Genomic DNA, 26881 nt, shown 5'->3' on the forward strand with positions numbered 1-26881 from the left:
GAAGACTTGAATAGGGATATTCATTTGTTTGCAGATAATGGCAAGATGGGACAAACTATGAGAAATATAGCATTTAAGAGATCCAGTAGAAGTTGTGGCCTTACAAGAAGACTCGAGTTGACTGAGTGAATGAGCATGGCTGTGGGGATGACAGTTCAATGTTGCAGAATGTATGGTTTTAAAATTTGGAAAACAAAGATGGGATCTAGAATTTACTCTTAGTAGGGATATTATTATTATTATTATTATTACCCAAGACCCAATGAAGTCAAAGACTCATCTAGGAGGTCCTTTTATCAAACACACAGCTCATCATACCGTGCTTTAAAGACAGTCAAATTCTCTGCAGACACCACGCTCTCAGGCAAGGCATTCCAATCATTCACAACTCTGCATGAAAAAAAACCTGCTTCTCACTTCTCTACTCACACCTTCCTTATACAGATTCCAGGGATGACCTCTGGTTCTCCCTTGATCTCCCTATTTTCTGTAGAATCTCTCCAACATTGATCCTATAACAACCCCTTAATAAGTTGTAGGTCTCTATTATATCTCCCCTCCTCCTGTCCACCAGACTCTGCAAGTTGCATCTTTCCAATTTTTCCTCATACTCGACATTCCAGAGGTCAGAAACTACCTTAGTCAGTCACCTCTGGACCCACTCCAACATCTCTTCATCCTTCTGAAAACCAGGTGACCTAATCTGGCACAATAGTCCATATGTGGCCTAATCAAAGCCTTATACAATGGAAAAAGAATTTCCTTACTTCTACAAGTCAGTGTCCTCCAAATCATTCCCAGTAGCCTTTGTGTGGTCTTCACAATTTTGGCGATGTGTCCCCTAAATTTCAGATCCTTATCCACTATCACCCCCAGATCTCTTATTTCCTCCACCTCCGACAATATATCCAAGCATAAGGCCAGAGGTTAGAAACTATCTTAGTCAGCTGCCTCTGGACCCTCTCCAACATCTCTTCATCCTTCTGAGGCGGAAATAAGAGATCTGGGGGTGATAGCAGATAAGGATCAGAAATTTAGGGGACACATTGCCAAAATTGTGACGATAACACGAAGGCTTCTTGGAATGATGCGGAGGACACTGACTTGTAGAAGTAGGGAGATTCTTGTTCCATTGTATATATTGTTAGAAGTGGAGGTGATAACAGATCTTGGAGTGATGGTGGATAAGGATCTAAAATTTATAAGATGCATTGCCAAAATTGTGAGGACAACACAAAAAATTCTGGCAAATGATGCAGAGGACACTGACACTTGTAGAATTAAGGATATTCTGGTTCCATTGTATAAAGACTTGATTAGGCCACATATGGACTACTGTGCACAGATTTTGTCTTTTTAAAAGGATGAAGAGATATTTGATAGGTTCTAGGGGGAATTGGCTGAGTACTTTCTGATCTTAAATATTGAATATGAAGAAAGGTTGAGAAGATGCAATTTACTGAGTCTAGTGAATAGGAGGAACAGGGGTGATATGACAGAGACATGTGAGTTGGTAAGGAGGTTGTTATAGAATTAACATTGTTAAAGTTTTTCATAAAATGGTGGGAGATTGGGGGAGAACAAGAGGTTATCGCTGGAAGCTGTAGAAGGAGGGTTTGAGCAAAGGAAGTGAGAAGAATGTTTTTTGCATGGAGAGTTGTGAATGATTGAAATGCATTGCTTGAGAGTATGGTGTCTGCAGATAATTTGAATGTATTTAAAGCACAGTATGATGAGCTGCATATATGACAATGGGACCTTCTAGATGAGTCTTTTACTCCATGGGTTCTTAGGATAATATTAAAAATATTATCCTAATGTCCTTGCGTAGCACACCCTCTCTGGGTCGGATAACTACAGTTTAATTAAGAGGAGTCTGGCTTAGGTATTAAAATGATAGTCACCCAGATCTTTGGTAAATTAATCCAACAAATGCTTGTTGATATTTGGAGAGTGCATCATAGCTGATTCTGATTTTAAGAATAGCCTCTCAGACCTGTAACAACTTCTATACAATATAGATGTGTTTCTGTATCTGATTCTATGTGAAGGAGTATCCATAGCATGGTTTGCCAATCCAGACTTCCCATACAAATGGTTTCGAATGTAATTTTTGTGTTCTTCAAGGAGGATGTTTGACTTGCCATATGGATGGTTTTGGGTGTAAGTTTTATGTTCTTCAAGGAGGATGTTAAGTGATCTACCAATCTGTCTAAAGAAGGCTAAGTTGCAGGCAGAATATCCTGGAGTATATTCCAGAGTAAGTAGTCGATCTTTCAGAGAATGCATGACACAGCTAGCTGAATGAAAGGTTTGAAAGTGTTATGGTAATCATATTTGCAAAGAAATTTATTTTTCCTCTTCGTGTTTTATACTGGTAAGCATATTATGAATAATGAATGATATCTAAGCTTTTCTTTAAGCTTATATTAGTAGGTTAGTCCGTTAAGGCTCAAAACTGTTACTTCTCCCCCCCAGTCTGAATTTCTTGTTAAGCATATGATTTTTAAAAAAATTTTTTTAATTGAATGGCTTATAAATTCAAGGAGCTTATGCAAGCTCATCATAACAGGCATTTGCAAACACCACCCATGCTTATACATGGTATTCAGAAAAGTGGTGTAGGAGGGGAGCTGAGTCTGGTAGAAGGCAGGTGTAAAGTGGTGTGCCACAATACTCAGTATTTAGTCCTCTACTGTTTAATTTGTATACAAGCGATATTATAAGAAATGATTTAAAGGGAAATTTTCAGTTTGCTTATAATCCAAAACTAGGAAGAGCATTTGTCACTGAAGATGATACAGACATCCTACAGAATGACTTAAATGAACTGGCAATGTGAGTAAAGGTAATGATTGCCAGTTTAATGTGGCCAAGTGTAATGCCCATGCACCTTGATATGGAGAGATCTCAAGCTATGTTACTATATTGACAGAACTGAACTGCAGGAAATTGATAAGGTCAGGAATTTAGTGGTGCTTGTGGGCAGGAAGTTGAAGTTTAGTGGACATATCACAGCGGTGGCCAAAACAGTTCATGAGATTACTTATGGTTGGTTAAAGAATACACTGACAAGCAGGAATTAGGATGATATTTATTATTAAAAAGAACATTTATTAAGGCCACACCTGGATCACTGTGTGTAAATATGGTAGCCTGGATTTTGTGCGAGATGAAGTAGTGTTGGACAGGATTCAAAGGTGAGTGACCACAGTGATGCAGGTCTGTGGAATTCTCCATCTCAGAATAGACTAAAGGTCTGTGGTCTTCAAAAACTAACATAAGCAAAAAAGATGGGTCATAATAGAAGCACATAAGTTACTAAAGGAGTTTTATAGGATTGGCAATAAAGACTTTTTTTTTGTTCAGTACCTAGCAGGGAGGGAGAGAACACGGAATCACCCCTTGAAATTGGAAATTGTGTACAAGTAGGATTAGCAAGGGTGTTAGGACTAATTTTTTTGCATGCAGGTCATGAATTTATGGAATAAGTGACTTGAGATGACTTAGGGTTTCATCGCTGAACAAGTTCAAAGAAGAGGTAAGATTTCTGTGAACACTGGGCAGAGTGGAGTTTCAAGTGATGAGTTTTTGATGCCATGGAGATGAATGAGATAATAATAATAATTATTATTATTGCATGATCACCTTCATGAAATCTTAAGGCTTATTGTGGGAGACCCAAACTATCAACACAATATCTGTCATACCTCTCTTTGAAACTATTAACAGATGAAGCACTCACAACTGACTCAGACAACCTATTCCATTCATTCACAACTCTCCAAGCAAAAAATCTAGTCCTCCAGCACCTACTAGCTACACTCTTACCCAGCTTCCTGGGTAAGAGTGTAGTTAGTAAGTGGTCTTCTTGGTCTTCTCCCTCTATTAATACAAAGGAAAATGTTTCAGCATTTTCCTTTGTATTAATTCTATAAAATCCCTTAAATAACTTAAATGTTTAGATAAGATAACTGAAATTGGGTTTTAATTGGTCAGAATTTGATACAACTACTAACCGACTAGTTTTGTCACATTAACTGGTGGCTTCTTGTGGGTTAGATGAATATACATATGTTAGCTTAAAACAAACAAGCTTAGATTACAAATCAATACATAACTGAAAAATGAAAAATACCAAATTCGTAAGAACTGTTACACAATACAAATACTTGGAATGTGGATGCATCTACATAATCTAAGCTCGTTTGTTTTAAGCTGACAGAAGCCACCAGTTAACATGGTGAAACTAGTCAGCTACTAGTTGTATCAAATTCCTACCAATTAAAACCCAATTTCAGTTATCTTATCTAAATATTTAGAGTCGAAAAATAACATTGATCATAACTTAAATGTCGTATCCCTCCCCATTTTTATTTCTCCTATCAACCAGCTTTTGCAAACCTACAAATCGTCAATCTGCTCATAGAAAGTTTTTGCAGACCTTGTTCTACTCCCCTCTCCCATTCTGTGAAAAATTTCTTCCATGTCGACCCGATAACAACCCCTGACTAGCATATGTCTATGTCTCAATCATAACACCTCCCCTTCTTCCTATTCACGAACCTCAACTTACATTCTCTAAATCTGTCCTCATACTCCACATTCCAAAGACCACTGATTAACTTTCTTAATCTTCTCTGGACCCTTTTCAACATATCATTGTCACTATGAAAACCCAGCAAACAAATCTGAGGACAATAATCCATATGTGGCCTGATCAAGGCCTTATATAATTATTATTATTATTATTCAGGCCTCCAAGGAGACAAAAGACTCATCGAGGGGAGGTCCCCCCCCCCGAGAAACACAAAGTCTATCATACCACTCTTTAAACTCACTGACCGTTCTCGCTCCCACCACTCCATCAGGCAATGCATTCCACGGCTCAACCACCCTCCACACAAAGAAACCACTCCTTACCCTCTTGCTCACAGTTTCCTTTCGTAACTTCCAGGGATGGCCTCTTGTCATCACTCCTTCCCGCTGATCAACCAAGCGAAAGAACTCCCCAGTGTCAACCCTGTAACCACCTCTCAACAGTTTAAAAGTCTCAATCATATCACCTCTCCTTCTTCTATCCACCAAACCCTGCAGTCCACATTCTCTCAGCCGATCCTCATAACTATCCTTGTACAGTCCTGAAACCATCTTTGTCATACGTCTTTGTATCCTTTCCACAGTTAATTTATCCCCTTCAAATCCTGGGGAACAAATCTGAGAACAATAGTCCAAGTATGGTCTGATCAGAGACTTATACAATGGAATGATAACCCTCTTATCTCTGCAGGTCAGTGTCCTTCTCATAATAGCAGCAATCCTCTGTATTAACTTCACCACCTTTGCAATATGTCCCCTAAACTTCAGGTTTCTATCAATCATCAACCCCAGATCTCTTGTCTCCCCTACTTCCTCCAGTATAACTCCTCCTATAGAGTATGCAGCATCCCATCGATGTTTCCCAAACCTCAAGACCTTACATTTTCCTGCATTAAACTGACACCCCCGCTCATTCATTTGCCCAGCTATCTAGCTTATTTAAATCCTCTTGCAGGGCTACCACATCTGCACTATTACTAATAATCCATCCCAGCTTCGCATCATCCGCAAACAACTGAATATCCCCCTGCAATCCACTAGCTATGTCATTGATATAAAGGTTAAACAATATAGGTCCTAGTACTGAGCCCTGTGGGACCCCACTTGTAACCCTCTGCCTCCTGGAAACTGCTCCACCATACACAACTCGCTGATACCTATCAGACAGCCAATCCTGAATCCAGTTGACCAATCTGACATCCAGACCCATGTGCTGCAACTTAAATATCAGCTTATCATGTGGCACCCTGCCAAATGCCTTCGCCAAGTCTAAGAAAATTGCAGTATATGCCTTTCCCTCATCTAATGTTCTTGTAACTTTATTATAAAAGGCTAGCATATTGGTAAAACAAGAGCGTCCTTTCACAAATCCATGTTGATTCTCACAGATAACATTACCCTCATCTGCCCAATGCTGTACACGGTCCCTCACTACTTTCTCCAAGATCTTAACAACTACTGATGACACACAGACTGGCCTATAATTAGACACTTCCAGTCTGTTACCACCCTTATGCAATGGCACTATCTTACCTTCCTTCCATTCCCTGGGCACCTTTGCCAAAGCCAGACTTTCATTGAAAAGCCACGTTAAAGGTACTGTCAATTCCCTAGCACATTCTCTCAAAACTCGTGGCGAAATACCATCCAGTCCCACAGCTTTACTGACATCCAGAGTACTCAGTATCTGAAACACACTCTCCTCCTGTGCCTCCAGACCTCGTACCAGTCCTATCCCTCTAGCATTAAAACTGACTCCTCTAGGATGAAATACTCCAATAAAGTGTTCATTGAACAATTCCACTATGTCCTCTGCATCAGTCACTCTATTCCCATTTTTATCCCTCAATATCATTCTTGCACAGTCATTTCTCCTCCTACTGGCCACATAGCTAAAAAATTCCCTAGGATTTTCTTTGGATCTTAGGGCCAATCTCTTCTCATATTCCAGTTTCGCTTTCCTTACCACACTAGTCACTCTTCTGGCCTGTGTCTTATATTCTTCATGCATCTCTTCACCTGTCTCCTTATATCTCTTCCATAGCCTCTTTTTCGCATGCAATTCCTGTTTAATATTGTTTGTCATCCACTTTACTCCAAATTGCGTCCTCTTCTTCACTCGTGGTATACAACTTACCATTGCTGATAACAAATATTCTTTCACAATTTCCCACGCACCGGTGATATCCCGGCCTTCCAATTCCTCCCTCCATGAAACTTCCCGAAGTTGACGTCTAAGACTATTATAATCACCTGCCTTATAAATTCCACATAAGTTCCCGTCTCTTTGATACTCCTGCATGTCTATTCATTTTCCAAGTCAACACCATATGGTCACTCTCTCCAACTGGTGGGAGAGACGTCAACTCAGTTATTATCAACTCTTCTGATGCTATAACCAAATCCAAAATTTTTGAACCCCTTGTTCCCTCTGTTACATGTTGCCTAAGACATTTGTCCCTCAAGAATTCTAGAAATTCCATTCCCCTATTGTTACATGCATCTTCCTCTCTCCAATTTATACTGCTGAAGTTAAAATCTCCCATAACAATCATTCTTCTTGCACTTGCCAAACTTAGCTGTCTAAACATCTCCTGGTCCCCATCCTCTGTGCTCCTGGGTCTGTAGCAACACCCTACTAAATATCCTGTCTTGCCTACCTCTACCTCACACCATACGCTCTCAAAATCATTTGTCTCACTTCCTTCCAAAACCTCCACTCTTAGAGGACATAGGTCATCACTTATCATAAGCAGCACCCCACCACCACGCTTTCCCCTCCTATCCTGACGAAAAATGCTATACCCAGTGACTTCTATTCCTGTTGTTATATCCCCTTCTGTCAACCACTTCTCAGTGATCGCAATAATTTTTGGCCAGGCTGATGCTATCTGCTCCACCAATTCCTCTCCCTTATTCCAGATACTCCTGGCATTAGTATACAGCATATAAATGCCATTGTTTCTATACCCAGCATTATCCCTTCTAGACTCCACTGGGCTCAGTGTTACCTGACATTGTCTCCCTTCTCCCAATTATCCATTCCCACAAGAGGCCACCCCTGCTATCATCCTCCCTGGGACACACTGACTCATTCAGAACAGCAATCTCTCCAGATGCCTACGTCCTTCCTCATTCAAATGTAAACGGTCTCTCGCATACAACTCCTCTCTTTCCTCAAACGCACTCCAAGCATCCACATATATCAGTCCTCTCTTGTCACACATTCTCGCTATTATGCCATTCAATATCACCGCTCTTCTGCTCAGCTCATCATTATCATACCTAGGCAACACGCACACTATTTTTCCTCTCTCTGTCTTCTTCCGTACAGTCTCAAGCAAAAATCTCATATCTCTCGCTGCCCGACTTACATTACCACTCAAGTCATTCGTTACTACCATCACAATCATCTCATCCACCCTTTCACCTCTCTTAATTGCCATAGCCACCCTTTCTATTGTTCCTCCTGGCAAACACTCCTCACGCATCCTATCTTGAACACCACGGATCATTGAGTCGCCATACATTATACCTCTTACCATTCCCTCGCTCCTATTGTTTCCATTCTCTCCTCTTCTTTCATTCCCATACCTCTCTCTTCTACTGTTTCCATTCTCTCCTCTTCTAGCACTCCCATACATCTCTCTCATTCCCTCTCTCCTACTGTTTCCATTTTCTCCACTTCTAGCACTTCCATATCCCTCTTTCATTCTGTCTCTCCTACTACTGTTTCCATCCGCTCGTCTTCTAGCATTCCCATACCTCTCTCTCTCATTCCATCTCTCCTACCGTTTCCATTCTCTCCTCTTCTAGCACTTCCATATCTCTCTCTCATTCCGTCTCTCCTACTGTTTCCATCCTCTCGTCTGCTAGCATTCCCATACCTCTCTCTCATTCCCTCTCTTCTACTGTTTCCATTCTCTCCTCGCACCCCCATACCTCTCACTCATACTCCCTAAATTCTCTCTCTCTCCTACTCTGATTCGCCTTGCATTTATCTCTTCCATTCTCCTAATCTTATCTTTCATACTTCTGCTCTCATTCACAAGACATTCCTGGAATATAATGGAATCATAACCTCTCTATTTCTGCATATCAGGGTCCTCCACATCATTGCCATTATCCAATGTGATGTCTTCACAAATTTTGCAATGTGGCCCCTGCATTTCAGGTCCTTGTCGACCATCACTCCTAGATCTCTCTCTCTCTCACCTCCTCTTCTTTAAAGTTTCCTCACCAAGTGTATATTTTACATCCTATCATTGCTTACCACATCTCAAAACCTTACACTTTGCAACATTGAACTAACAGTTCCACTTACCTGCCCAATCATGCAACCTATTCAAGTCCAAATCTAAGGCAGTAACATCTGCTTGACTGTGCATTGCTCTCCCCAGTTTCGCATCATCTGCAAACAGCTGAATTTAACTAGTTTAACTCAACATAATATCATTAACATAAAAATTAACTGCTAGTTACCTTTCTCTTTTGGGATACTGCACCCCCATATGCAACTTTCTGATACCTATCTGACCCAACTCAGAAGTCTGTTATCCAATCCCATCTGTTTCACTTTATTTAAGAGCTTATCATGTGGCAGTCTATCAAAAGAGAAAAGTAACTAGCAGTTAATATATGCATCTCCCCTATCCTAGGCATTTGTCACTTTGTTATAGTACATAAGTAAGTTAGTAATACATGATCTCTCCTTAACAAACCCATGCTGATAACTGCAGCGAATACTGCTGTTATCAATCCATTTCTGTATCCTACTTCTCACCAATCTCTTCAGTATCTTCACCATAACTCCGGATATACATACCGGCCTATAATTTGAAGCTACAGCCTTATCACCTCCTTTATGCAGTGGAACAATTTTACCTTCCTTCCACTCCCTTGGAACTTGTGCTGTTGTAAGACTCTTATTAAACAGGCATGTCAATGCTACTGCCAATTCCCTGGAACATTCCCTTAAGATGCATGGTGATATATCATCAATTCCTATTGCCTTATTGACATCAGGTTTATTTATTTCCTCAAATACCTCTTGCTCACTCAAAATTAAACTATCCTCTCCTATGTCCTCTACACTTAAGTTCCTCAAGTTCAACTCTGATCAGAATGAAAAACCCTTATAAATTGATCACTGTATACCTCAACAATGTTTTCTGCAGCAGTTACCATTCTACCACTTTCATCCTTTACCTTCATCTTACCATGTTCATTCTTCCTTTTGCTTGCTGCATATCTAAAAAACTCTCTAGGGTTTTTCTTTCCCTGATTTGCTAATTTCTGCTCATGCCCTACTTTTGTTTTCCTTACTAACTGAGTCACTCTCCTGGCTTGTTCTTTATACTCTTCATGTGACTGTTTATTACCATTATTCATCTTGTACTTCCTCCAAAGTACCTTGTTTTTCCATATTTCATGTTTAAGCTCCACATTCATCCATTTTACACCTACCTTATTCAACGTTTTGGCCTTTGAAATACAGTCGTACATTGACGCTGTTATGTATTTCTTTGTCTGTTCCCATGCAGCATTTATTTCCTTACCACTCAACTTCCCATGCAGCATTTATTTCCTTACCACTCAACTCCCCATTTTCAACTTTATATCTCCTAAGCTTGTCATAATCACCAGCCTTATAATTCCACATATATCCTTTCCTCACAAAAGTGTGCATGTGACTAGCCACAACACAGGTGATTACTTCATGATCGCTTTCACCAACTGGAGGATAATGTGAAACCCCCTCTAACAATTACATCCTCTGATTAATTGATGAGATCTAAAACTCTTGATCCTCGTGTGCCCTTCTTTATGTGCTGTCTGAGATAGTTATCTATCAAGAACTTGAGAAATTCATTTTCCTTATTCCCAGATGCTATCTTTTCCTTGCAATCTATACTACCATAATTAAAATCACCCATAATAATTATCCTTCCTTTGTTCACTAATCCATGTTGTTTATACAATTCTTTATCACTACCCTCCACATTCCAATGCCTATAAAAACATCCAACTAAATATGTCTTCCTCTCAACCTCCATGTTACACCACATTGCCTCAAAACCATTGCCACTATTTCCCACTTTCATATCTACTTTATGTGGACTTAATTCCTCTGCTATCATCAGCAGCACCCCTCCCTCCTTCCCGTTTCTATCCTCGCGAAAAAGACTATACCCTTCCATTTCTATTCTTGTTACAATATCATCTTCATTCAACCATGTTTCACTTATTCCAATGATTTGGGGCAAATAAACTCTAATGTGGACTTAATTAAAATGAACTCAAATAAACTTTATGTGGACTTAATTCCTCTGCTATCATCAGCAGCACCCCTCCCTCCTTCCCGTTTCTATCCTCGCGAAAAAGACTATACCCTTCCATTTCTATTCTTGTTACGATATCATCTTCATTCAACCATGTTTCACTTATTCCAATGATTTGGGGCAAATAAACTCAACCACTGAAACCATTTCAATCCCTTTATTCCTGATACTTCTAGCATTTGTAAACAAACACAGCAGTTCATTTTTAGGACTATAGCCAGTCCTACCCAAGCTATGTGTTGGTTGTGATTTTCCCACTACACCTGCCCAATCACCTTTATCACCGCTTACCCCATACATCTGCTCAGTTTCAGCTTCTCCACCCACATCGCAACATACTCCGTCTTCATAGACACATTCACTGCCAGTTTCAACATTCACTCTCTCTATGCTATGACTCCCTGTCCATTCTATATACAAGTTGCTCAGTCATGAAGTTACTTCATGTGCAAACATTGTTTGCTTACACTTGATAAATGATTAAACCAAGAATATAATTTCTTGTTATCTTTAATTTATAGGATAACAAAGTGGAAAAATTTTCAACATCCATCATTGCCATATTCCAATATGATGATTTCACCATTTGAGCAATATTAATCTTCAGGATCTTTATCACCACTAGTCCCAGAATTCACATCTCTTCTGTTGCCTTCAAAATTTCTTCACCAGCTTTTTGCTTTGCATTCCATTCCTTGCCTACAAATTTCAAACTTTATACTCTGCCATGCTGAACTAGTAGTTTGACTCATCATTATTCTCCCAAAATATGCATCATATGTAAACAGCTCCATATTTCCAAGTAAACTTTTCCCGATATCATTAATATATAAATGAAATGATAACGATCCCAAAACAGACCTTTTGTGCATACCACATGACATACTTCTTTTGGGAAACTGTACCTCAATATGCAATTCGCTGATAACTATCTGGAAACTAGTGACTTCTCCTCTCTAGATCAGTCACTCATCTGCTTCAAAATTTCTCTACCAATTTTATGCTTTATATATATCCTTGTTACCAAATTTCAAAACATTACCCTTTGCAACTTTGAACTGGCATCTCCACTTACTTGAGCACTCATATTCAATCCAGATCCTCCAGAATAGCCACAACATCCATGTTATTCCTCATTGTTCTACCCATTTTATCATTGTAACATACGATTTTAACAGCAGAATCTGCAAAACAGGACTCATGTGACACACACACTTTTCTGGTGACTGCTTTTTTGGGATACCATGGAAACATACAAACTTTGTGATGCCTGTCTGACAACCAGTCTCCTATCCATCTCATAAATCTAGTATTTAACTCCCATCTGTTTCATTTTGGTCGCCAGATTGTCATCTGATAATCTATCAAAGTTATTCAAAAAATCCCATGCATGTGCATCTCTCTTGTCCAATTAATTTGCCATCTTGTTGTAGTTAATTAGCAGATTTCTAAAATATGACTGCCCTTTAACAAATCCATCAGAGAATACTCTTATTTATTAACCATTTTCTGTATTCTAGTTCTCGCCAGCCTCTCCAATACCACAACTCCAGGCACTCATATTGGCATATATGAGGGTGTGCTGAAAAGTTATGATAATCACCAATTTCTTCAAAACTTCTAGCATGTCTTGTTATATATCCTAAAAGATAAAGAACAAATTACATTTTGATGAAATATGGGAGTTAAAAGGATTAAAGATATGTTCTTTCTTGTAGTTATATCAATTGCTTATATATATTTATTTGTTCTAGGTGTTAGAACTTTTCAGTCCCCCCCCTCATATTTTGTCATTTTTGTCTTATTACCACTTTTGTGAAGTGCAGCAAATGTACCCACTTTCCACCTCTTAGGACTCGGTATATTGCAAGGCTCTTGTTAAACAGGTATACCAAAGCTGCCATTAACTTCTTGGAACAAGTCCCTTAAATCTGGTGCAAGCTACATAGAACAAGATTTTTTTATATTCCTATATTATGTATTTGAAATCGCTAATAGATTCAAACATATGTGAATAAAATTCTAATAAAGAAATTATCTCTAATCTTTTATCTCCTATTTTTAAGTTCAAATATACAATTTATCAATATGATAATATTTATGGATTAAACTATTTAGTTGTTGATTATAAGTAAGAATTAGCATTAGTATGATATATTTTCTTCTAGTACCTAGCCAAGCACCACAGGAAGTAAAATGCTTGCCTCTAACATCCCAGAGTCTTCATGTATCTTGGGAAACTCCTTCACCTTCATCAGTTCATGGTGTACTTCAGGGTTATAAAGTTTTATTCAGGCCAGCAGAATCCCTTGCTGGTAGGTCTGTTTGTCTGTCATTATTTTTGTTTGACTAGATATTGTTTTCAATCTAGAATCACTTAATTCTGGTGTTTACTCATAATGTTAAGGAAATTAACAATGTAGATGATATAATAACTAAATAAATTTACTTATTATTTTGCCAAAGTTAAATTGTCATCTTCAGGGGAATAATACACTAGCATCAATATCAGTAATTAAGTTAGAAAGAACAGGAGAAATACGGGGAGGCCTGTAACCCTAAATTATGCCATCTATTAGGTTTGAATTAACATTCTTGGCTGAGCTGATTGTCTGCAGATGAGAGGCAGTTTAATACGACCATATTTGTTGCAGATAGTTAGTAAAAACAGGAGCAGAGTCAAAGAAAATCCTATCAACTTTGAATTTGTAATTTGTTTCAGTGGAGTAAGATGGGAAAGGATCACTTTTAAGAAACCAAGCTTCCAGTTTTTCAAAAAAAGTTATTTCATTATATATCATCAAATCATAATTTGTGAATATAGAGGGTGGGGGGAAATATACAGAAAGCTGTCAACATTTAATAAGTCTTAAGAACTAGTAGTTTACTACAGCAAGTTTTTCTTTAAAATACATTTGTTGCTGTTAAACACAATAATTAATAATGAAGGAACATGAGAATTTTATTTCCAGTATGAAATTCAAATTAAATAAGCACAAGCAACAAAATGAAGATTCAACCACAAGAATATGCGAGCTATGCATAAATGACACAAAGAGGCATAGTCTAAAACACTTTTAGGTCCTAATAAAAATTTTAAACAAGTTATATGTGTGTAACTATTGACTAGGGTGGGATGTATGAAGATCCTATTATGAGGATAACTTCAGATAAAGGCTTCTATTCAGATTACAGGTGAAGAAGTAAGGTTTCACAGCTTTCTTTGCACATTCTATTACAACAACAACAACAAAAAAACTTTTGCATAGACCTCAGTCTTTTTCACAAGGATCCAGTTTTTGGTAGAGATGGCGTGTTCAGTAAGTCCAGAATATTCCAGCTCGTCAAATCTAGTGTAGGTGAGATGCTCATCATGAGAAACCACCACAAATCTTTAAGTTTGTCCAAAACATGATAATGCATGATTTCAAGGGATCTGATATGCACCAGGATAGAGGCTAAAGGGGAAAGCTTATCCTTTACACATATCTTTACTACAGACATTCTTACTTAAAGGCACATTCATATCTCTCCTTGAACACATTCACCAAAACATCTAACAGTATCCCATTTCAAATACTTACCATGCAGCATGAGAAAATCCTGGAATGCGCTTGTTCCCTAACCTAAACCCAGCTACCTTCCAGGGATAATAACCATGAGTTCCATGTCTAGCAATAAGCTGAAAAATTATCCACGTAGTAACTTGTATATCTCTATCATACCTCCTCTCCTCTGTTTATTCCACGAACTTTTAAGACTACATTCCCTCCATCTGTCCAGAATTCCTCATTCCTCAATTAGCTCATTTATCATCTTAGTTAATTGAGACTGCACATTTTCAACTATACTTCCATTTCCTTAGAACCCAGTGCAGTAGTCCAAGTGTACTCTTATCAAAACCTTGTAAAGCAGGAGAAAAACTTCCTAATTCTGTGAGCGCTAGAGTACTCGCTAACATTGCAGTTATCTGACCACCTTAGCAATGCATATGTGTATACTTTGATTCACTGTCCACAACAATACCCGGTCCTAGTTAACTCCCCTTGGCAATATTGGCAACATTGAAATGATATTCATTCAACAGCCTATATAACCAGTCTCTTCAAATCAACCTGCAGGAATTCTCTATTTCAGCTACATTCCTTATTACTCTCCTTAACTTAGCACATCAGCAAATAACTGGATATCACACTTAAGCTCCTCCTCCTCATTATTATTTATTTGCAAGTTAAATAACAATAGTTCAAGTAAAGAACTCTGTGTTACTACACCATGGTCACCCTCCTCTTCAGAGACTCAGCCACCATACATCACTTTCTGATACTGTTGGTCAGCTACTTTCTATCCAAGTCACAAGTTTATTTTTCAAACCCATCCCTCTTAGATTGTATAAAAAATCTTCAATGTGGAATCCTGTCAGATGCCTTGGCAAAATTTACACATACTGTAGTAGTATATCCATTTCCCTTATCTTAATGAACTAATGCAATAATCAAAGCACTCCAGAATCAGAAAGTTTCTAGAGAAATATATGGACCTCCTCCAGGCACTATACAACACTGCAACAGCAACAATCCAACTTCACACGAGTAGCAATAAAATATCAATTGAAAAAGGTGTCCAACAAGGAGACTCTCTATCACCCAAAATATTTACAGCAGTCCTTCAAGAAATATTTAATGATATAAACTGGACAAACCTTGGTATAAAAATTAATGACAGAAACTTAACTCACCTAAGATATTTTTGCAAACACTTCAGAAGACCTTAATATAATGATAGAAGACCTATATCATGAAAGCAGAAAAATCAGTCAAAGCAATTTCTTGGAAAGAGTCTCTTCATATACATACTTAGGTCATCTTATTGATCTAAACTGTGGACTCCAAAAGGAAAGGAAATAAATAGAAGAGTTCAACTTGCCAGGAGTGCATTCAGAAAATTGAAAAGCATTTTTAAAAACAATAATGTCCTACTCTGTTTAAAAAGAAAGACATTTAACTAGTGTATACTTTCAGTCATCTCATTTGGTTTGTGAAACTTGGTTGCTAACAAAAGCACTGGCAAATAAACTAACTCAAAGAAAAATGGAGAGGTTCTATCACATTAAAAGATAAGAAGGACTAACATCACTAATATCATTCTTCATGATAAGCGACTAAAATTGAAATGAGCCAGGCATCTATCCAGAAGAGAAGATGAGTAATGGACCACCATACTAACGAACTGGATTCCAAAAGAAGGGAAATGAGGCTGAGGATGTCCTAAAAGAAGGTGGAGTGAGGAGTTGTCAAATTTTGTTGCAGAAAATTGATCAACCATTGCCAAGAACATAGAAAGGTGGAAAGAACTGGAGGAGGCCTTCGTCCAGCAGTGGACAGAAAATGGCTGAAAAGAAGAAGAAGAATGAGCTGTCACTCTTTCATTGAATATGAGCAGATTGTTGAAGTAAGACTTGCCGTTAGCAAAATCATGCTGTTGTCTATAGAGGATCCTAGTGCTGTCTACCCACCTTTTGATTTTATTCCTCCCCAGACTTGCCTTTTCAACACCTACACGTTTATTAGTACCTCTGGTATGACTACACCAGAGATAACTGATCTATAAATCACTGCACTGGCTTAGTTCCATCCTTGTATAATGGAATCTCATTAGGAATCACTCATATGCTAAGACTCAAATTCAACAAGTGTAGAGGACACAGGAGAGGATCGCTTCATTGTGAGTGAGCAGTAGGTATTTTTGAGGAAATAAATAACCTTGATGTCACTAAGGCATAAGATTTGATGATATATCACCATGCATCTTAAGGGAATGTTCCAGGAAATTGGCAGTAGCATTGGCATGTCTGTTTAATAAGAGTCTTACAACAGCACAGGTTTTATGGGAGCGGAAAGAAGGTAAAATTGTTCCACTGCATAGAGGTGATGATAAAGCTGTGGCTTCAAATTACAGGCCAATATATATATATATATCTGGAGTTGTGGTAAAGGTACTAGAGAAGGTACTAGGGATGAGAAGTAGGTTACAGAAATGGATTGATAACAGCAGTATTGTCTGTTATCAACATTTAAAGTTGTTAATGGGAGATAATGTTTTACTAACTAACTGATGTACTATAACAAGGTGAGAAATATCTTGGACATGGGAGATGCATATAACATGGTGGACTTGGATTTTGCAAGCTTTTGATAGACTACCACATGAAAAGGTGTTCAATAAATTGAAACAGATGGGATTAGATAACAGACTTCTGATTTGGATCAGTGACTAGCTGTCAGATAGCTATCAGAAAGTTGTATATGCGGGGGGGGGTCTTATCCCAAAAGAGGAAGGTCAGAAGTGGCATGCCACAGAGATCAGTTCTGGGACCATTGTTGTTCAATTTGTATGTTACTGATATTAGAATGGGTTTAACTAGTGATATACAGCTGTTTGCAGATGATGCAAAATTTTGGAGAGCAACACAGAGTTAAGAGGATGTTATGGCCCTACAGGAGTGATTGAATAGATTGCAGGATGGGGAGGTAAGTGGGACTTTCAGTTCAGTGTTGCAGAGTGTAATGTTTTGAGATTTGGTAAGCAACAATGGGATGAAGAGTGTACAATTGGTGGGGGAAATTAAATTAGGTAGAGAAGATGAAGTTCTAGGAATGATGGTGGACAAGAACCAGAAATTCAGGGCCACATTGCACAATTTGTGAAGACATCATATTGGACAATGGTAATGATGCAGAGGACCGTGACATGCAGAAATAAATATTATTATCATTATTATTTCGGGCAACTCCAAGTAGTCGACAGACTCATTGTGAGGGAGGCTCTAACATCATGTCAAGAACAACTATTCGACATTCACACAGAATCTATCATACCTTGCCTTGAACTTATTCACGGTCGTAGCAGCCACAACAGACTCTGGCAACTTATTCCACTCATTCACCACTCTCCAAGTAAAAAACCTAGCTCTAACACCCTTGCTAACCACATTCTTGCCCAGCTTCCATGTATGGCCACTAGTCCTGCCATCACCAGTCCTATTCTCAAAAATATCTTCTGGGTTAATCTTATAGAAACAATTCAGTAATTTGAATGTCTCAATCATATCACCCCTTTTCCGCCTATCAACCAATTTCTGCAACCCACAAATCTTCAACCTTTTCTCATAAGGTTCATTCCATAGACCTGCTATCATCTTGGTCACTCGTCTCTGGATCCTCTCCACCTCCTCCTCCCCATCAAGAAGAAAACCCTGGTGCCCATATCTGGGCACAGTAGTCTAGATGGGATCTTATCAAGGCAGGCTCTCGGAGGAACAATAACTTGTTTGTCTCTGCTTGTTAAAGTATTTTTCAGCAACCAAGTGATTTGATGAGCTCATTTAGCCACTCTTGCAATGTGTCCCCTAAACTTGAACTCTCTATCCACTAACAGTCCCAAATCCCTGGCCTCATCAATCTCCTGGAGTACGGTTCAACCAATGTGATATACTGCTACTAATCTTTTCACTCCAAAATGCATAACTTTACACTTTGCCACATTAAATTGACATCCATTTTCCTTAGCCCAGTCCTCCAAACTATCCAAATCATCCTGCAAAATTTTGACATCCTGTGCACCCACAATTGCTCTACCCAACTTTGCATCATCAGCAAATAAGTGAACACTTCTCAGATCCTTTCCTATATCATTTATGAACAAATTGAAAAGTAGTGGTCAAAGACTAGAACCCTGCAGCACACCACTAGTCACAAGCCATCTTTTGGACTCTACTCTTGAATAAACCACTCTCTGGTATCTCTCCATCAACCACCCTCCTATCCATCTCACAAACCCTATATCCATCCCCATCTGCTTCAGTTTACTGATTACAGTTCTATGTGGTATCCTGTCAAAGGCCTTAGCAAGGTCCAGTAGAATCACTGTAAACCCATTACCCTTATCCAATTCAGTCACTGTGTTATAAAACGTGAGCAAGTTACTGAGGCATGATCTACCCTTCACAAAACCATGTTCTCCCCGATACAGTATCCCATTTTCATCTATCCAATCCTGTATTCTTCTCTTGACTAATTTCTCCAAGACCTTGATAACGATTCCTGATATGCTAATCGGTCAGTAATTTACAACAGCAGTCTTGGAACCTGCTTTATGCAGTGGAACTGTTTTCCCCCTCTTTCCACCCACTCGAGACTAACCCAGACCCAAGACTCAAATTAAACAAAATGGTCAAAGGCTCTGACAATTCGTTAGCCGCTTCTCGTATGACACGAGCTGGTATACCCTCCAATCCCGCATGTAAATTGACATTGAGGTTTTGTAATAGACTATTCACCTTCACTTCATTCACCACAATTCCAGTATAAGCTGTTGATTCTTTCATTTCTGCAATGTCACCACCTGGATGATATATTCTTGCAAAGTGCTCACTCATTAATTCAACTATATCAACTGATTCGGTTGCCTCCCTACCATCGGCATTCTTTAAAATCATTCTGCCATACACATTTTTTCTTTTACTTGCAACATATTGAAAAAACTGTTTAGGATTCTCTTTAGCCTGCATGGCCAATGTTCTTTCATAATCCCTTTTGCTTTTCTTACCACACTTGTTAACCTTCTGGCCTGCGCTTTATACCGTTCATGTGTCTGCCGGTCACCTTTCTCCTTCAATTCCCTCCATAGTTGTTTCTTTTTTTGCAGCTCAAGCTTAATGGTGTTATTCATCCATTTAACCCCTACTTGATTTATTATTCAGACTCTAGGTATACAGTCAGCCATTGCTTCATGCAAACAATTCTTAACCGCCTCCTATGCACTTTCAACTGCTAGCCCTTGCATTTGTACATGCCATGGCACTGAACCAATTAAGCTGCTGAGCTTGTCATACTTACCAGCCCAATAATTCCACATGTACCCTGTCTTAATTGTAAATTCCACACGTTTAGCCACCTCCCAAGTCAAGACCCTATGATCACTCTCACCAGTTGAGAGAGATCATAGGGGCTTAATAACACCCTCCCCCATTTTATTCTCCCTGTCACTCCTGAACACACCATACCCCTCACATTCAATCCCACTAGCTGTGTCATCTTCTGTCAGCCATGTTTCACTAATGCCAATAACCTGTGGTCTGAACGTGCCAACCAAGGCCAAAAATTCTTCCTTCTTGTTCCTAATACTTCTGGCATTTGTATACATGAATTGCAGAAGCCCATTTGTCCCATCCTTATTTTGATGCCTTATACTAACTATCCCATTCTGATTCGTGGTCTTTCCTACTCGCTTGGGCATATTACACGCATTCACACACTCAACTGTCTCCCTAAAATCTGCATATCTACTCCCCCCCCCCCTTAATAACTCTAGTTTCCCTGATCCTACACATTCACTTCCACTACACTCGACAACACCTTTTCAAGTCTCCGTACACCAAATCCATTCAAATGTAAACCATCCGTTTTATATAAATCCTTTTGCCCATTGAACTCATTCCACACCACTCATCCTACATAATTCACGCATAAAATCATTTGCAATTATGGCCCTCCTCCTATACTCTTCACTATCATACTGCGGGAACAGACTCACCATCCTAACTCTCTCACTCTTCTCTTTTGCTACCTCAAGCACTTCCTTCACATCCTTACTCATAGCCATTTTGTCTCCTTTCAAATCATTTGTACCTGCTACTGCTATTAATTCTGTCACCCGCTGCTTTTGCATTCTAATTGACTCACTTACATCCTTAACGTTCGCACAGGTTGGTACGATTTTGTTAAACTCTCAACTAACACACCTCTTACTAAGGAATCTACATACAACACACACTCTTTCATTTTGGTTACACTCACTATCATACTCTTATTTTTTCTATCATACTTTTGCCGTTTATCAGTCGGTACGCTTGATAAACATTTTTGCTAACGCTCCAGCTGGTGATTTGCCCTATGTATCGCTCCGCATAATAGAGAAATCTCACTCATTGCGTCTGTGTCATCATTTTTATTCTCCGATGATTCATTCAATCGTTCTGTATGTTTACCTTCATTCTCACTTTCAACGCAACTCTCACAGCTATCAGGTACTACCTCGCAAATATCACCATTCATACCTCGAATATCACTGTTATCTAGATTCTCGCTTTCAACAACGATATCACTCACACGACCTGAAGCACTCTTTAAATCTTCACATTCTCTAACTTTTTGCACACATTCACCCCACTATTGTTGTTTAACCAGACTCCAACCGCTCTCCTCAATGCATACATTTCGCAAACGGTACACTGAATCAAATCCTTTAGGTTAAGATTTTTAGACAAATATGGTGACCTGGATGCCTTCTTTGTATTCCTCTTTATGGGAGGAATACAAATAATACAAAGTGCACAGATAATCGTATCTATCAATTTACTATTAAAATATTAAAAAAAACACACAAAAATCACCAAGACATGCTAAAATACTAAAAGTAAACAATACTATGTAATTACTATGCAAATTCATGAATTTTTACTCAAAATATCACTTATCTGTTCAGGAGCTATCCACAAACACTACATACCATATAGCCCTCTGTCATTATATAAGGCCTTGATCAGGCTTATTGTGTACAGATTTGATCATTAGGTTCCCAGGGTGACAAGGATATGTTGAAAAGGGTGCAGAGAAGATTCACAAATGTGGTCAGTGGCCTTGGGAATGTGGAGTTTGAGAACAGATTGAGAGAATGTAAGTTGCAGAGCCTTATAAATAGGAGGAAGCGGGATGATATGATATGGGATGAGGGTGTGAGTAGGGGAGTGAGAAGTGGGGTCTGCAAGGAGTTTGAGTGTGTTTAAGACACGGTATGATGAGATGTGTGTATATGAGAAGGCATTCTGATGAAAGATCGAATGGGGCATGCTATGGATAGTTATGGATTAGTTGCTAGGAGATTTGCCTTTTTCATCTGATCAAGAGTTGGAGATAAAGATTGGCAGAAAAACCTGGTAAAGTAAGAAGCAGGATTATTTTCCAGAAGCCTCCCAAAATATCAACAGGTTTGGTCTTGTAATATCTAGTGGCTAGCCTGTAGAAACTGTTTTACTACTGTGTCTGCTAATGAAGGAAGTTGGCTCCCTAGTTAATCAATTACAGTGTGGGGAGAGTGTTCATAGCAAGTCCATCAACTGTACTATGTGAAGAAAGGATGGAAATGGAAACTGAAGACACTACTCTGGAGACATAATATGGCAATTAGCCAATTCATGCATCCAATAAGCAGGATGGTGCTGTTTCACTGTTGTTTTTCACTGAGTGTTGTATCACTAGGTCCTTCAGTGGGCATCCTCCCATTCTGTAACAACCTTATCCAGATTATTTCGGTAATAACTCCTTACCAACTTATATATCTCAATCATATCTCCATCCTCATCCTATCTGCTCTGCAAATTGCATTTCCTCAGTCTTTCTTCATACTCAACATTCCGGTGGCCAGAAACCATCTTAGTAAATTGTCTCTGGACCCTTTCCAATACATCTTCCTCCTTTTGAAAAACCATATAATCAAATCTGTCCCTATACAGCTTAATCGAGGTCTGATACAATGGAAACATAACATCCTTATAAGTCAGTATTCTCCTCATCATTGCAAGATAAAACAATATATTAATAGGGCTTTATTATGTAAGAGAAGAACCATGTCAGTGATTGGGACATTCATGAAAAGTGCAGTAACATCAAAGCTGACTAATAAATCTTCATTGTTAAGCGTGATGTTCTTAAATTTTGTTTATGAGATGATATGAGTTTTCTTACATAAGACAAAGAATGATCTACCAACTCCTTGACAAATAATGTGCACTGTGACTGATAGTGAAAGGAACGGACACTCTTAATTATCACTTAGCCAGGCTTGCATTGGCATCAAAGGGTTGGTAGGTCATATGTCCCAATCACTGACATGGTTCTTCTCTTATAGAACAAATTTCCATCTGATATTACAGTCCTCTTAGCCCACTTACTTTGCTTTGGTTATTTTGTGTTGCAAAAAAATTTCTACCTGGAAAAAGAAAGTATAGCCATGAACTGACTCTTCTCCCCCCCCCCCCTCCCACAACAAACTTTTATATAAAGATTGTGAGCAACAAGCTGTAGATTTCACAATTCTAAAATCCAAAGTTTGGCTCACACATGTGAACAATATATTTGCCATTTGGCCCAATGGCCATCAAATTTTAAATACCTTCCAAAACTACCTAAACAAACAAGCAACACAAATTCATCCAATTCACCATTGAGATTAAAAACGATAACACACTTTCTTTTCTGGTTATGCTCATCATGCACCTTCCATCAGGCTCTCTTTCCTTCATGATCTACCATGAACCTACATACATTAGCCAGTACATACACAAAGACTCACAACCATCCAACACAGAAATGACAAGTCATCAGCAGCTCAAAAATAGAGTTCTAATAGTTTTCCCTGATGAGCAGGCTCTGAAAACTAAGTATCAAATAATAAGCAAAATATTTATAAAGAATGGAAACATAATTCAAAAGCAATTCTGAGCTGTGCAATCGAGGTGCTTGGTGAGACATCTGGAAAGATTAGGGAACAGAAGGAGGGTTGGTGGTGGAATAATAATGTACAACAAGCAGTGACAGCAAAGCAGAATTGGGATGAGTCAAGAGTGGAAGAGGACAGAGAGGTGTACAAAGAGAGAAAGCAAGAAGCCAAGAGAGTTGTGGCGCAAGCGAAGGATATGGCATATCAAGATCTGTATGATCAATTAGAAACAAAGGAAGATAGAGAAAAATTTACCGACTAGCAAAATGTAGAAATAAAGCAGCAAAGGACATCTTACATGTGAGGCAGATCAAAGACGCTGAAGGAAGAGTATTATGGAGGGATGTGGACATAAGAAACAGATGGAGAATATACTTTGAGGGACTTTTGAATGAGGAAAATGCAAGGATTCACAGAGAAGATGGGCAGCCTTCTAAGGGGGATGGTGCAGAACTTCAGTAGAGTGGAAGTGAAGGAAGCCATGAAGAGGTTGAAGAATGGAAAATCGGTGGGTCCTGACAGGATTCCAGTAGAGGCATGGAAGGCACTAGGGGAAGAGGGAATTGACCTGCTGTGGGACCTGTTTATGAAAGTTTGCCAACAGGAAAATATACCTGAGGAATGGAAGGAAAGTACTTTTGTCCCCATCTACAAGGGTAAAGGGGATGCACAAGACGGTAAGAATTACAGAGGAATATAGTTGATATCCCACACAATGAAAATCCTAGAAAGGGTTCTTGATGTAAGATTGAGGAAGGAAGTGGAGATTGCAAAGGAACAATTTGGCTTCATGCTTGGTCGATCAACGACAGATGCTATCTTTGGGTTACAGCAAATTATGGAAAAGTTTCGAGAGAAACAACGGGAGCTACATCTGGTGTTTATTGATCTGGAGAAAGCATACGATAGAGTGCCAAGGCAAGAAGTCTGGAGGTGTCTGAGAGAGAAGAAGGTACCGGAGAAATATGTCAGGCTGGTGCAGGAGATATAGAGAAATGTGAAGACAAGAGTTCGGACCTGTCTGGTCCGAACTCTTGTCTTCACAAGCCAACTGTCACTTGAAAAGTGACAGTTGGCTTGCATCAAGGATCAGCATTAAGTCCGTTTCTGTTTAATATTGTGATGGAGGTGGTGACAGAGGAGGTGAGAGAAGATGCACCCTGGACAATGTTGTATGCAGATGACATCTTGATGTGTGCAGATTCAAAAGAAGAAGTGGCAGCTAAACTGGAAAGATGGAGGAAGGTACTGAAAGACAGGGGCATGAGACTGAGTAGAAATACAAGACAGAGTATATGTGTTTCAAAGTGGACAGCAGCCAGGAGACAGATCTGGAGCTCTAAAGAAATGTCATCAGGTAGGTGAGGGACTTTAGATACTTGGGTTCAACAGTGGAAGAAGATGGAGGGGCTGAGAAGGAAGTGGGATGCAGGATACAAGCTGGTTGGAGGAACTGGTGAGAGATGGCTGGAGTGCTATGCGATAAGAGTGTGCCGATCAATCTGAAAGGCAAAATCTATAGGACAGTAGTGAGACCAGCTATTACGTGTGGTATGGAAACTGCGGCCCTCAGGAAAAATACCATCAGCAGGATGGAGGTGGCAGAGATGAGAATGCTTAGGTGGATGTGCGGTGTGACCAGAAAGGGTCGTCTGAGAAATGACTATGTGAGGGGAACAGTGAAAGTTACGAACTTAGGAGCGAAGATACAGGAGGCAAGGTTGAGATGGTTTGGTCATGTGATGAGGAGGGGGAATGAATATGTGGGAAGAAAGGTCATGCAGAAGGATGTGCAAGGGAGGAGGAAACGTGGGCAGCCAAAGAAGAGATGGAGAGAGCTGGTGGAAGAGGACTTGAGGATGAAGAACTTGGATGTGGTTACAGCCCAAGACAGGAGGATGTGGAGGAGACTCATCAGAAACAGCGATCCCACTTAAGCGGGACATGCTGTAGAAGAAGATTTATAAAGAACGGAAAACAATCGCTTAATCAGTCACAGTTGCTACTATCAAAGATAAAAAGATTATAATAAGGCCATAGCCATTCCTTACTTTAGGGAAATGCAGTGATACCCCGAAGTTATGTGGTAGGTGGGACCAACGAAAAGTGCGTAAGTCGAATTCGCGTAACTTGGGGTATAATTTTGCATGTAATTTATATATACAAACATACAATTGGGACCAAAGGTTTACAAAAACACCTATATTTTTTAAGAAATATACAGTAATCATAATTGTAGTTTTTTGTACATAAAAAAAAGAAAGTTATTTCGATGTCGATGGTTTCATAAAATCTGATACATTTGTATGACGGCATAATGTCTTTTTCTTGTCATGCAAAATTTCTTCATAGCAAGCCAGTGATTTTTTTAATCCTTGCCTTGTGGCTACAATTCATTCCTCGTTAGAATCTATATCCTCCAAAATCTGTAACCCTTTCTTAATTAAGGTGAGACCTTCTGCTAATTTTGCAATTGTCATGTGCTTTTCTGGTAAAACTGGATCTGAGGTTTTGGTCTCTTCAGTAGTAGCACTTTGCTTATGCATCTCTGTGAGCTCGTCGATTTTAAGTTCCTTGTTATGTGAATCTAACAGCTCGCTGACATCTTCACTGTCGACTTCTAAATCTAATTGCATGGCAAGGTTGACAACTTCTTCTATTGCCTCAGCAACTTGATCAGTTTCTGGCAACATTTTTGTTTCTCATTTAAAAGAGGATGGACAAAGTTTTTTCCAGACACCATTCAAGGTTTTTTTGGGAAATTTCACCCCAAGAATCTCTGATAATCCTTACAGCATCTAAAACATTAAACTGTTTCCAAAACTCTTTAACAGTTGCTCATTTTGCCTCATAGCTTCATTCAGACTTGCAAACGAACGGCGTGTTTAGTACGCTTTGAATGTTTTGATAACTCTTTGGTCCATCGGTTGAAGAAGCTGGTTGTATTTGGAGGCAAGAAAACAACTTTTACATGTGGATCAAAATCAATTAAAGTTGCAGGAGGGTGACCAGGTGCATTATCAATAATGAGCATAACTTTAAATGGAATTTTTTTAAACTGGCAATAACGTTCAACTTCAGGTATGAAGTGGTGACCAAACCAGTCTTCAAAAATAGAAGCTGTCACCCAAGCTTTAGAATTTGACTTCCAAATCACTGGCAAGCCAGCTTTAGATTTTTTTTTTCGGAGCTCTTGGATTTTTGGAGCAATAAATTAAGAGAGATTTTAACTTGCAATCACCAGCTGCATTTCCACCAAGCATTACTGTCAACCGGTCTTTGGAAGCCTTAAAGCCAGGAAATGTTTTTTCTTCATGTGTGATGAAAGTTCTCTTAGGCATCTTTTTCCAGAACAAGCCAGTCTCATCTACATAAAATATGGT

General features: G+C 39.0%; 1 protein-coding gene across 1 annotated transcript in view; it reads left to right on the forward strand.

Moving 5' to 3' along the window:
• The window catches only part of LOC150093941 (cell adhesion molecule Dscam1-like), a 1598688-nt gene that overhangs the window by 886027 nt on the left and 685780 nt on the right, over positions 1 to 26881 (forward strand). The window contains exon 17 of the mRNA XM_090412925.1: positions 13109 to 13255. Within this exon, the coding sequence (XP_090269051.1) occupies positions 13109 to 13255 (147 nt within the window). The remainder of the gene's footprint in view (positions 1 to 13108; positions 13256 to 26881) is intronic.

The sequence above is a fragment of the Typopeltis vanoorti genome, chromosome 23, assembly GCF_054136105.1.
Source record: "Typopeltis vanoorti isolate ZY-2024b chromosome 23, IOZ_Tvanoo_1.0, whole genome shotgun sequence".
In the NCBI taxonomy this organism is placed as follows: domain Eukaryota; kingdom Metazoa; phylum Arthropoda; class Arachnida; order Uropygi; family Thelyphonidae; genus Typopeltis; species Typopeltis vanoorti.